Raw genomic sequence first — 13721 nt, 5'->3', positions numbered from 1 at the left:
AATGTGAGGAGGCTCCTCCTTGGTTTGTAAGAAAGGGCTTTTATTCCCATTATTTTCTAGTCCCCCAAAAAATCAATAGGCTGCCCCATCCTAGACCTAAAAACCTAAACACATTCATCGGCCAATTCAAGTTCTGGATTGTGACCCTGTCCTCAGTAATCACCACCTTGGATCCTCTAGACTGATTTGCAGCTGTTGAGCTCCAGGATGCATGTTTTCATCCATCCAGCACACACACAGGAAATCTCTACATTTTTGTGGTCAGCAACACACACGTTCAGTACAAAGTGTGTCTTTCGGTTTGTCAAAAGCCCCAAGAACTTTTGTGAAATGTTTGGTTGCAGTAGCAGTTCATTTAATGTACCTTGATGTCTGGTTGGTTCAAGGAACTTCTCCATAGCAAGTCATGGACAGGATTCAGTATATTGTCTCCTTGTGTGGTTGAGTATATTCTACAGGTTTAGGGCTCAATATAAACAAGGACTAATCCTCCCTAACTCATGCTCAGAAAATGTAATTTATCAGAGCCCAGATACACTTTTGCTGTGGTGTAGTCTATCTACCTTGAGCCAAATTTGACATGTCTCTACTAATCAACCAACATCAAGAAAATCCTCAAACGACTGTAAGGACATATCTGTCTGGTAGGACGTGGTCTTATGCACATTTGTGACTGCAATCGCCAGACTCCATCAATGTTGTCAGAGGAATGGTTGTAGTCCTCTTATAGCCCACACCTTCATAATAAAGACATGAAGATTCAAATCCCCCAAGTCTTGAGGTTGTTAAACTGGTAGAAGGACCACATCAAGTATGTAAGGGTGTTGCTTTCTACCCATCACTTCCTGTGAAGTGTACAGTGACCGATGTTTCGATGCCTAGATGAGCTCCCCATCCTAGCTATCTCAGAGCACAGGGTTGGTGGTCCAAAGAGGAGACTGTTACATATAAGTGTTCTAGAATACAGAGCAGTGTCTTGCTTATATGGCTTTTCTCAGCCACATCAGGGGACAAAGCATCCGAATAATGACACGCTATAACTGCAACATTTTATGTAAATAAGCAGGGAAGGACCAGATCCATTTGTCTATGCAAGAAAGCCATTACCTGTGGAAAGGCATATCCAACACCAAATAACTGTTTTGATAATCCACTTGCCATGTCTTCAGAACATGCCAGCAGATATTTTTAACAGAACCACAAGTGGTTTGTGAAAGACTCTGTCATTGGGTCAGTGTTTGAGCAGTGGGATTTTCCTTGCACAGATTTGTTTGCAATCAAGAACAAGAAGTACAAAAACTTCTGCTCCACCAGAGGACCAAGTCCCAGTTCACAGTCAGATGCTTTTCCAATTCTGTGGACTCAAGGTCTATATTATGACTGCCTATCCATCCATCTGATCCCATGGATAATGAAAAAGGTCACACAGGATTTGGGATTAATCACTCTGTTAGCCTTACCTGGCCAGGTGGTAGAGCTCAACAGATTGTCCATATAGTCCCCCAATAACTCTTTCTTTCCCTCAGGACTTAATCAGCCAGGACAAGGGAAGAAAACTTCATTCAGACCTGGCATATCTACATGTCATGACATGGAAGCTGTGTTGTTGGTGTATGTAGAGAGAACCTTCTCTACATATGGACCTCCAGGGCAGATTAGCACGTCGTACAACACAAGAGCACATGCAGCGTCTGGAGTTTGTTTCAGAAACATTCTATAACTGACATATATACGACAGCTAGTTGGAAGATGATATGTATCTTTCTTAAGCTTTATTCCATGGCAGAGGCATCTCTATCTAGTGCTTGATTTGGTAGAGCTGTGCTGCAGTCATTATTTTAGTTAGAATCCAAGCACCCTTCTCTGTTATCTTGTCCACTGCTTGTGAGTCACCAGATGAGGAATACATATAGACAAGCACTTGAAGAAAGGGAAGTTATTTAACTTGTATAGTGACTGGAGCTCTTCCAGATATATTATCTATATGTAGTCCACAACCCACCCTCCTTTCCCAGCTACTGCAAGGTCTAACAACACTGGAATTCCATATTGGTGGAGGAAATGAGGGTTGGTTGGTCACTTTGCCCACTTTATGCCCTCAAGGGAGGGGGCTTAAGGGCATGAAAGGCACAGGCATGGTCCAGTGGGCACTACTGATTCCAATCTTGGCCTGGGGCAGAAGTGCCCCAGATGTGAAATACGTATTGAGAACACATCTCAAATCCAAGTTACTGTGCAATCCAAGTGGTTTTAGGTTTTTTTGACTCCTGTTCAGGGGTCAAGTGATAGTAAAAATACCTGGGTGGTAGAATAGAGCATTGAGAAATATGTTTGGGGCACCACCCTGATACATATTCAAGACTGAGTTAGCTAACACATTGATTAAGGTAGTGAGCAATTCAGCCATAATTCCTAAAACAAAGCAGGGAGCATTTTCCGATGTTTTGTGTTACTGTTATTTAAGAGATACAGAATTCTAAACTCTGCTTTCAGAAGGTATGTAAGAAGAACTGGCTTTAAATATTTTATTTTAAAATGTGTGTAAATGTCATTCTACCATCTTGGGTTCTTTGTCTTTTTAAAGTTTGACTGTTCCTTTTTAAGCCAGTGTCTGATTAGGCTATATCTGATTTTACTGTAGTTTTCAAATTAAAACTTTTTATAGCCCATGTTTACAATAAAAGGAGTTTGTTTTTTTTTTTTTTTTTTTTTTGGTGGCAGTTATATTAAACGGGGACAGTCTAATGTTTGTGACTTGATAATTACAGATTTTTCTACTCCATTTTTATCATGTTCACAGCTTCTGGCAGTGTCTGACTTGTTTACAGAAAGGAATCAATTTGAGATGATGTATACCACATTGACAGAATTGCGGAAGGTGCATCCATCAGAAGATGAGATTCTCATTCAGTATTTGGTACCAGCCACATGTAAAGCAGCTGCTGTTCTTGGAATGGTAAGAAATTGTCACTTAAAAGTTGTGGCAAGTCTGTGAATGTACTGCTATTTTGGTCTATTTGATACTGGAATTGCTGCACTTCTGCCACAAAGAACTGGCATATTTTCAGAGGTTTTAGGGAGCACTTGTCATAGTGGCAGCTTCATATTTTTAATACATTTTAAATTACTTCTCATCCATCCATTTTTTTTTATAATTTTAATAATTAAATTAACTAAATCAAAGCTAGACCAGGTGTCTTTGTGTCCTGAAAACTGCTATATTTGTGGTTTGGAGTGTTCTGGGGAATGAATTCCAGAGGGGAGGACCTTAAATGGCAGAGTAGTAAATAAAGATGAGGACAGGGCAGTCATACAGAGCGATTTGGATCACTTGGTAAGCTGGGCCCATTCAAACAGAGTTTTAATATAGCCAAATGCAAAGTTATACTTCTAGGAACTAGGAATGCAAGCAATATGTATAGAATGGGGAATGTATGCTGGAAAGCCATTACTTTAGGAAAGATCTAGAGGTTATGGTGAACAAGTAAGTCAATATTAGCTCCCAGTGCAATGCTGTGGCAAATAGAACTAATGTGATCCGTAGATGTATGAACAGGGAAGTAGGGATGTGATTTTGACTCTGTATATGGCATTGGTGAGACTGACTTTGGAATTCTGTGTCCAATTCTGGTGTCCCTACTTTAAAAACTATGTTGAAAAATTAGGGAGGGTGTAGAAAAGAGCCAGAAACATTATTCAAGGGCTGGAGAAAATGCCTTACAGCGAGAGGTTTAAAGAGCTCAAACTGTGTAGCCTAGCATAAAGAAAATTGAGAAGTACTGGATTACTGTATTGAAGTACTTTCATGGGGAGAAGAGACTGGGTACCAACAGGCTCTTTAATGTAGTGGAGAAAGGCACAACAAGATGTTTGGAAAGTGAAGCCAGACATATTCAAATTGGAAATAGGCACAAATTTTCAGCAGTTAAGGTGGGGAAAACCTGGAACAAACAACCAAGGAAAATGGTGGATTCCCCGCCTCCTGATGTCTTCAAATCAAAACTGGCTGCCTTCCTGGAAGATATACTGTAGTCAAACACAAGTAATTGGGCTCAATACAGGGGTAACTGCATGAAATTTAAGGTCCTGTGATATTCAAGAGGTTAGCCTAGATCAGGAGTGGCCAGCCTGAGCCTGAGAAGGAGCCAGAATTCACCAATGTACAATGCCAGAGAGCCACAGTAATACATCAGCAGGCCCCCATCAGCTCCTCCCACCCATTGGCAGCCCTGCAGATCAGCACTCCCCCTCCCTCCCAATCAGCTGTTTCGTGGCATGCAGGAGGCTCTGGGGAAGAAGAGGAGGAGCGAAGGCACTGCAGGCTCAGGGGAGGGGCAGGAAGGGGTGGAGTGGGGGTAGGGCCTGTGGTGGAGCCAGGGGTTGAGCAGTGAGCACCCCCTAGCACACTGGAAAATTGGCACCTGTAGCTCCAGCCCTGGAATCGGTGCCTATACAAGGAGCCGCATATTAACTTCTGAAGAGACGCATGTGGCTCTGGAGCCACAGGTTGGCCACCCCTGGCCTAGATGATCTAATGTTGCCTTCTGGCTTTAAATTCTGTGAAACTGAGAGCCTTCCTCTGGTCCAGCGAGAGCCTTCATTTGATTTTTAACTGCTGTGACAAGGGATATGATAAGAGGCCATCTCCCCGATAGCCAGGTACCAGATTATTCAGAGCTTTAAAGATAAGCAGCAGCCCCTTCACTTACCCCCCCCCAAAACCAGACAGGAAACCTTTGTAGAGACTTGAGCACAGGTCGGTCTATGTAGTGGTTCATGCCACTCAGAAGTTGGGTAGTTGCATTGCGAGCTAGATTGTAGATTAGGATGGACGTTTTGTAGTCCCAAAAAGAGTGCATTTTAGTATTTTAGCAAAGGCATGGAGGCCCATTGCTGGGTCCACACTAGGAGTGAGTGGCCATAATCTTATGATCAGTTGTAGATAGTGAATGTTACCGTTGAGCTGCTGCTGTTACCAGAGAGAGCCTGAGCAGTGATAGATCCACTAAGACTCCAAACCTGAAAGTCATTGTAGTGAAATACATTTTCCAATGTATGGTGCAGAAACCACCTTCACTTACACCCAACTACTTCCACTAAAAATTCTCATTCCATTCATGAAGCTCATTGAAAGCAAAGCTGCTGCCATCAACATCTCCCCGTAAACTTTCATAAAGCCACTTGGTTACCCTCCTTAAAATCTTCTTTGCTGTCATGTGTACAAAAAGGTTGACAATGGTTAGGCAGCTAGTGTGCTGTGCTTAACTGTTGTCTCATTATGTTCTTGAATGGGTGCCCCTCCTCCCCCAGCTGTCTGTTTCTGTCCACCTGCTGTCTCTTGGCTTTGGGGCAAGGGCGGTCTTGTTACGTTTATAAGTGCTTAGCGTAGTGAGGCCCTGAGCCCTAATTGGGATCCCAGGTGCTACTGCAATATAAATAACCTGCATTCCAGCCTTCTCAGCTTCTGCTTCTTCTGTTACAATCCTCTAATACCATGTTCGCCCTCGAGGACTAAACATACAGGTGGTGGGGAGGAAGCGGTGTCCAGGTGTGACTGTCAGTGGCCATGGGTAACAGACCATTAACAGTGTGTCCAAATGACTGAGGCTCCATGGTAATGTACCATAGATGCCGTTTAGGGTGCTTACATGCCAAGCATCCTTATATGCAGATCTTGGGCATATAGCAATCTGTTTCATATATTAGCGTTCTTCCCACACATCCGCCAGTTTGGAGGACCATGGACAGATTAGAAACTTCTAGGAGCTCAAGGCCTACATATAAGGATGCTTAGTATGTAAATATCCTAATCTGCATCCATGGCATCCCTTACCTATCAGTAGTATTAGTGCTTCCCCTAAACTGATGATATACTATCACAGAACTTCTTTTCCAAATGTGACATTATCATCTTGGTGCAGTGGTTTACCATTTCACTTGCAAAAAGTTGATAAAATACTTACACTGATTTAATGTTATGATCTCTCTGAGGAGAATGCTTTTACACTGAGAATTAGATGCAACCTCTTTAGTTTAACTAAATTTGCAAGCCAGAATATACCAGTTTTCCAACTTACTCCAATCTCCCTTAGTACATTATTCAGATATCTAAGTACTTGTTTTGTGTAAACCTCTGATTCATGGTACATTTTCTAGTCTTTAATTCACCATCAAAAACTTTTCCACTTTTAATGAGTCATCAGAATGCTGCATTGGTCCAGTGATGCTTTTAGTGCATCGTTTTGTTTATGTGCATTAGGATAAAGCTGTAGCCGAACCAGTAAGCCGTCTGTTGGAATCAACACTACGCAGCACCCATATGCCAAGTCGGATTGGAGCTCTGCATGGAATTCTTTACATCCTTGAATGTGACCTGCTTGATGAAACAGCAAAGCAACTCATTCCAATTATCAGCGAGTATTTGCTTTCCAATCTGAGAGGGATAGCACAGTAGGTGTTATGTATTAGAAATTTTGCAGTGTTTTAATGCAAAGAACAATTTGAACTGTAGAATAAGCATCTAGAAATATGCTGGTTTATACAAATCTCTTGATCCTGTAAAACAAGCTTTTTTTAGAAGATTCTGAGGACTTCAGGTTGAGAATATGCTAATTAAATTTCTTGCAAAGTTACTATTTTTGCTTCTGATTCCAATTGAAAATAGAGTGCATAGTCATGAGCAAAAAGCTTTTACATTTCAGGTTTGAACCTCAAAAAGATAGTTGGTTTCAAGATTGAGGTGAATAGTCAATTTTTATTTTTATATGGACGTTGTTTGCCTGTCCCCTAGCCATTTTGAAATGTAACAGCCTCTCAGACTGGAAACTAAAGGTTTCTATCATAGTAGCTGATACATACTAGTGTCCCTTGCCACCATCTTCAGCTTTGATTTGCAGAAGTGACGTGCTTGAAGGAAGAGCGAGAAATAAGTGTTTGATAGTTCAGTAGACTGTATTACAAATCTTCCCTTGTTTTAATATAAAAAAGCAGTGGTTTTCAACCTGTGGTCTGTGGACCCTGGGGGGTCCACAAAATTTCTTACATTTCCAAGGGGGTCTGCACCTCCATCTGAAATTTTTTAAGGATCCACAAATGAAAAAAGATTGAAAACCATTGTCATAAAGGGTTTAAACTTTCTTCTTCGAGTGCTTGCACATTTCGATCCCACTGTAGGTGTGTGCTGGCTCTGAGCACAATCGCAAGAAAATTTTCCCTCGGTGGTACCCGTCAGGACGTCCTCTGGGGTGCTCATAGCATTGGGTGTGCTCATTGCACCGGTATAGAGGGTCCAGCTCACTCCGTGTCCCCACAGTTCTTTCTTACTTCCTATGATGGTTGCTGGAATTGTTCCTCTTGCTTTGACCAGTGTTCTCAGTGAACTTTGTTTCCTCTGATTATTGTATATAGTTGGCATAGTTGTTAGTCAGTCAGTTAGTTTGCGTATCTTGGTTAGTTAGCAGAGTTTTGTCCTTATCTGTTGCCTAGGCATGCCTAGGTCGCTGGGCTTCAAGCCTTGTACCTCCTGCAACAAGACTCTGTTCCTGTGTGACCCTGAAGTGCTTGGGTGAGGCTCACATCGGGGACCACTGCCAGATTTGAAGGGATTTTAAGCCCCAGACAAAGAGAGAGGTTGAAGTTCCTGATTATGGAGGTGGCACTGAGACCTTCCTCTGAGTTGAGCCAGTCGGACTCAGTATCAAGCACCTCGGCATCAGTGCGCTCCTCCTACTGTGCGGGAGTCCCAGCACTGTTCACCATTCCCAGTGCAGAGGAAGAGACATAAGAAGCAGCCAGCTGAGAGGGGATGTTCCCTGACACCTAAGAAGGCCAGGCATATGGAGCATATCGGAGTGTGATCTAAGCCAGGCCACTGCTCTGCCTCAGCAGCGCAGCAGTCAGCATCACTGACTCCGGCCCATATACGGACGCCGTTGAGTCCAGTGCCAGATTAACAGTCCGCACTGGAGAGACAGTGCAGTACCAGTGCTATTGCAATGCCGTCCATGCTGGCTTCACTCACTGCCACCAGGCGCCTGCTATTGGTACTGGTGTCATCGACAGTGCAAGAGCCAGTGGTATTGATGCTGGCGGGCAGGAGAGAGCTTGTGGCCACCAGTTACTGTTCTGTACCAGGCCGTCCGGTACTGTCTAAGGGAAAACTGACCATGCTGGCCCCGACACTGGCTTCCCCACTTTGGCTCTGCTCTCCATCACCGGTGGGAACCACTCCTCCGTGGTCATCACATAGACACACCTCGTTGTCAGAGTCAGAGGTTGGGTCGTACTACTCTCATCCACTGCTGATCCGGGCACAGGAATGTCGTCAAGTGCTTCGCCTAGTGGTCACTGGGGACCTATGCTGATGCAGTGTCCCTTTTGGAATCCATGGGGATTTCCCCCAATCCTGGGGGCCCATTTGAGGTGCTCCTATTCAGTGGCCTCTGAGAGAAGGGCACTGCTGCCCCATCAGGCATCATCTGATCCAGATTCTGGTACCGAGTCCAGTGCTGAGTTTCAGGAACCAGTCTGTGGGATCTGGTCGGCGCAGAAGGGGAAGAGGAGTGCCCTCAGCCACCGTCGCCGCCTCTTCTCCTGATGAGGCTGTGTCAGGAACAGGAGTGTTGCTGCCCCAAGATGACTGTAAGGCCCACCAGGAGCAGCTGAAGATGGTGGCCCAAAATTTGGGCATTCAGGTGGAGGTAGTAAGAGTCCTCTCATAGTCTGGTGGACATTTTGGCTGCAGCAGTTGCTCTGCCTCTCAGTGAGGTCATCATGAAACCGGTGAAAGCCTTGTAGTAAACTTCCACCTTCCCGCCCAGGGTTATGAGTTCTTGTACACTAATCCCAATCTTGCTCCCCCCCCCCCCCCCCCCGATCCCTGGTGGTCTCCGCTGCCAACAAAAAGGAAAGGCAGGGTCTGTAAGGTGCATCACCTAAAGAAAAATACTCCTAAAGAACCTAAAGAAAAAATTGGACCTATTCGGTAGAAAGGTCTACTCTACCAGGGGTCTGCAACTCAGGATCACTAACCGGCAGGTGCTGCTGGGCAGATACGTCTTCAACATGTGGGACTCCATGTTGAAGTTCACGGACTTGCTGCCACAAGAGGCCATATTGGAGTTCTCCACGCTGGTAGATGAGGGGAAATCCATAGTGTGGGCTTCCCTGCAAGCTTCCCTGATAGCAGCGGATTCAATGGTCATGTCCATGGTTTCCACAGTAGCCATGCATAAGAGTTCACGGCTGTAGTCCTCCGGTCTCCTGTGGGAGGTCCAGCAAACCCTCCAGGATCTTCCCTTCGAGGGGGCTTTGCTCTGTTTGGAGCAGACTGACTAGAAGCTTCATGGGCTGAAGGACTCCAGGACTACCCAGTGACTTCAAGAAAGCACTACAGACCTCAGCAGTCCTCCCGGTATTCCGCCTCACCAGCCCATCAAGACATGCAGAGGAAAAGGAGCAGGGGCTTTAGGCGTAGACCACCGTCCCCTTCTAGCTCTAAGTCAATATCTGCTCCACCCAGACAGCAAGAAGGCTCCAAGCAGCTTTTGATGGGATGCTCAAGGATATTTTACCAGTTCTCATGTTTCTTTATCCTATTTCCCTCTTTATTTGCAGACTGCCTGTCCCACTTCAGCTGTGCATGGTCCAGTATCGCTACAGACTGGGTGCTGAAAACGATGGAAGTGGGATGTATCCTCCAGGTCAGTTCTACCCCTCCTTTTCACTCTTCGTCCCCATGCCTCTTCAGGGACTCCTCCCATGAGCAACTTCTGACCCAGGAAGTTCAATCTCTCCTTTGGGTGGGGACCATGGAAGAGGTTCCACAAAATCTAAGGGGGACAGCGTTCTACTCCCGTTATTTCCTAATTCTGAAGGTGCAGACCTATTCTAGACCTGCGCCAGCTCAACAGCTATCTCACGAAATTAAAGTTCCGCATGGTCTCCCTGGCTTCCATTATTTCTTCTCTGGATCCCGGGGGCTGGTATACCACCTTCCATTTAAGAGTTGCCTACTTTCACATATCAATCTTTCAAGGCCACAGAAGGTTCTTCAGGTTCGTTGTGAACCAAATGCACTGCTGATTTGCAGTATTCCTCTTTGGCCTGTTGGCAGCTCTATGGGTATTTACAAAATGCATGGTGGTAGTGGCAGCCTTCCTGAGGAAGCTAGGAGTGCAAGTCTACCCGCATCTGGATGACTGGCTAGGCCAGTGGTTCTCAACCTGTGACCTGTGGGCCACTTGCGGCCCAATCAGCACAGAGGTGCAGCCCATGTGACATCCTCAGGGCCATAGAGGTAATATTGGATGCGGCCCACAATGGTAAATAGGTTGAGAACCACTGGGCTAGGCAGATGCACGTCAAGAGCTCAGATGGAGTCCGGCATCCTCCTCATCCAGTTGACATTCCAGGTCCTAGGCCTGCTAATAAATGTACAGAAGTTCACTCTCACTCCAGTACAGAGGACAGAGATTATTGGAGCTGTGCTCGACTACCCAGGCCAGAGCCTTCCTTCCAGAAGATTGGTTTCAGACAATGACGTTCCTGATAGTGCACTTCAAGGACAACATAGTTACAACAGCCCAAAATTGTCTGAGGCTTTTGGGTCACATGGCTTCCTGTATGTACGTAGTGCAGCACACAAGAGTATATCTGAAACCCCTCCTGGCATGGCTGGCCTCGATGTACTCACCAAACTGCCACTACCCAGACTCGGTTCTTACGGTACCTTCCCCAGTCCTCACCTCCCTCAACTGGTGGCTGGACCTGCTGGTGGTTTGTGCTGATGTTCCCTTTTCACGACCCCAACTGTAGTTATCCCTGGTATCAGACATGTCAGCGTTAGGCTGGGGGCTCACCTGGGGCACCTCAGGACTCAAGGCCTTTGGCCTTCAGAAGAGCTCTTGCTACGCATCACTGAAGAGCTCAGGGCAGTTCATCTGGCCTGTCAGGCATTCCCACCTCACATTACAGGCAAGTGTGTGTTGGTTCTTACAGTCAGTCATGTTCTATCTCAGCAGGCAGGGAGGAGCTCGCCCTTCCCCTCTGTGTAGAGAAGCAGTTCAGCTGTGGGAGTTCTGCATAGCCCATTCAATCTACCTGGAGGCTTCTCATCTTCCAGGAGCATAAAAGGAGCTGGAAGATCGCCTCAGCAAGTCTTTCTCCAGTCACCACAAGTGGTCCCTTCACCGGGACATCATGAGGGACATTTACCAGCAGTATGGGACTCCCCAGGCAGGCCTGTTTGAAACCAGGCACAAAGGTGGAAGTGTCACCACTGAGACACTTCCTCTGAGTTGAGCCCTGCAAGGTCTCAGCCTGAGATCACTCACGGATGCCTTCCTACTACCATGGACAGGTCACCTGTACTACGCTTTCCCATCTATCCTGCTCATGCACAAGATTCTACTCTAGATCAAATAGGACCGGGTGTGGGTCGTTCTAATAGCCTCAGCTTGGCCCCACCAACATCAGTTTGCCACACTGCTAGGCCTTTCTGTGGCGACTCCATTCCTGCTTCCTCTACGTCTGTCAGGACCATGGTTAGCTACTGCACCCGAACCTCAGCTCCCTCCACTTGACGGCCTGGAAGCTCCATGGCTAAATCCCAGAGAGCTGGCTTGCTCAGAGCAGGGCTGTCATGTCTTACTGGTATCAAGAAGCCCTCCATCCACCAGGGCTACTTACCTCGCAAAGTGGAAGTTGTTCTTCATCTGGGCTGCTCAATGTGGAGTCTCGCCTGCATGGTCATTGTGTCAGGACAATCTCAAATCGTTGTTACACCTGAAACAGCAAGGTTTAACTATCTCCTCAATGAAGGTTCACCTTGCAGAACTATCAGCTTTCCATCCTCGGGTGGATAACCGGTCTGTTTTTTCACAAGAGATGTCTATCTGTTTCCTCAACATCGAGAAAGATTATACCCCCAGGTGCAAGAGCCCATTCCTCCGTAGATCTAAACCTGGTCTTATCGGAACGTATGGGTCCCCTGTTGGAATGGTTAGCAAAGTGACATTGCTGTCGCAGCTGAAATTTGTGTCTAAGGTGGTCTCTCTGTTTGATTAAAAGTAGGAGGCAAATTTGCTTGGTTTTTTCCCCCCTAAGCTGCATTCAATTCCAGAGGAGCAGTGTCTTCACACATTGAACATCAGACAATGTCTGACCTTTTTCTCTGGACAGGGCTAAACCCTTTTGGGCTTTGCCTTATCTGTGTCATATGCAGACTGTATGAAGGGACAGGCAGTCTTCTCATGGATAATTTCCTCCATCAAGACTGCATACAAAACAGCTTCGGCTACACGCCCTCTATGGGTGCAGGCTCACGCTACAAGAGTGCAAGGTACGTCAATAGCATTCTTAAGTGACGTCTCAATATTGGATATTTGAAGGACTGCTACATGGTCATCGATACGTATATTTATGAACCACTGTGCCATTACCACAGCATCCAGAGCAGCTACAAACTTCTGGAACACAGTCCTGCAGTCCTTGTTTAAATAGACTCTGAGCCCCTCTCCGTGGGGGTACTGCTTGTGGGTCACCTAAGTGGAATGCACGGCTGCATCTACTCGAGAAAAAGAAATGGTTACTTACTGTAACTGGTTCTTTGAGATGTGATGCAGATGTGTATTTCACAACCCACCTGCTCTCTTTTCTGCATTAGAGTCTAGTCTCTGGTCGTTCAGTGCAAAGGAACTGAGGGGGGTCAAGGGAGCACGGCTTTGTATAGCCAGGGAGGGGGCTATGGATACTATAGGCAAAATTCTTCGGGTCTGGCATGGTGGGCACACACACCCCTACATGGAATACACATCTGCATCACATCTCAAAGAATCACAGTTTACAGTAAGTAACCAATTCTTTACTGATATATAACCGTTTGCTTTCTTGTTTATTTACAGCTCTGTAAATGTCCATAACCAACAGCATATTTTAGTGATGTGTGCTGCGGCATTCTACTTGATAGAGAATTACCCACTTGACGTAGGGCCTGAATTCTCTGCAGGAATTATACAGGTATGTATTGCACAGTGCTCCAGATTACAGAAGATTGATGCAATCTTGAATCAGTGCAGATTTTTTTAAGAACTTTTAGGTGGATTATTATTGATAAGCTTTATGAAAGAAATGTTTTCTTCTTTGCATATATATTTCTATGGGTGCTCCACCCTAGGATTTGCGTGTGCTCCCTGAGGGCCCACACCTGCACAGAGCAGCACCTTGTGCCTCCAAATGAGGTCATATAAGATACTTACCCACCGCCACTCAGTTCCTTCTCAGCTCCCTGCAACTTGATACAGAGCAATTGTATATCCCCTGATTCTTGGCTTCCTGCCTATCTTAACATAGTGACTTATTCTAAATTTTTCTTTTATTTGTTTAGTTATTTTATTTCTCTTTATAGCTTTAATACAGATGGGTATAGAAGGAGCTTGCCGCCCCCCCACCCTACACACACACCTTTTTCTTTGTCCTCTGAGTTACGCCAAAGACCCTGGGGATTAAACCCTGCCAAAGGTCTTTTCCTTGTAGTTGACAGGCATTCAAGCTACCTTTGCTGCTTCTGAGACACCCATGTCCCATCAAAGTGTATAGTCTGTATGGGATTTAAACGCAGGTTGCAGACAGACAGGTAGGTTAGGCTGAAGCTCCTTCTAATGGAATACTCACTTGCCCCAGCTCCAGCCACACCTTCAGAGGCTAGGACTGCTTAGAAATAG

General features: G+C 45.6%; 1 protein-coding gene across 1 annotated transcript in view; it reads left to right on the top strand.

Moving 5' to 3' along the window:
• The window catches only part of HTT (huntingtin), a 181156-nt gene that overhangs the window by 152964 nt on the left and 14471 nt on the right, over window positions 1-13721 (top strand). The window contains exons 60-62 of the mRNA XM_074951777.1: window positions 2801-2956; window positions 6260-6450; window positions 12903-13017. Coding sequence (XP_074807878.1) covers window positions 2801-2956; window positions 6260-6450; window positions 12903-13017 — 462 coding nt within the window. The remainder of the gene's footprint in view (window positions 1-2800; window positions 2957-6259; window positions 6451-12902; window positions 13018-13721) is intronic.

Source organism: Natator depressus, chromosome 4 (genome assembly GCF_965152275.1).
Source record: "Natator depressus isolate rNatDep1 chromosome 4, rNatDep2.hap1, whole genome shotgun sequence".
In the NCBI taxonomy this organism is placed as follows: Eukaryota; Metazoa; Chordata; order Testudines; family Cheloniidae; genus Natator; species Natator depressus.
The sequence above is the reverse complement of the archived record's forward strand: the minus strand, read 5'-3'. Positions and strand labels throughout refer to the sequence as shown.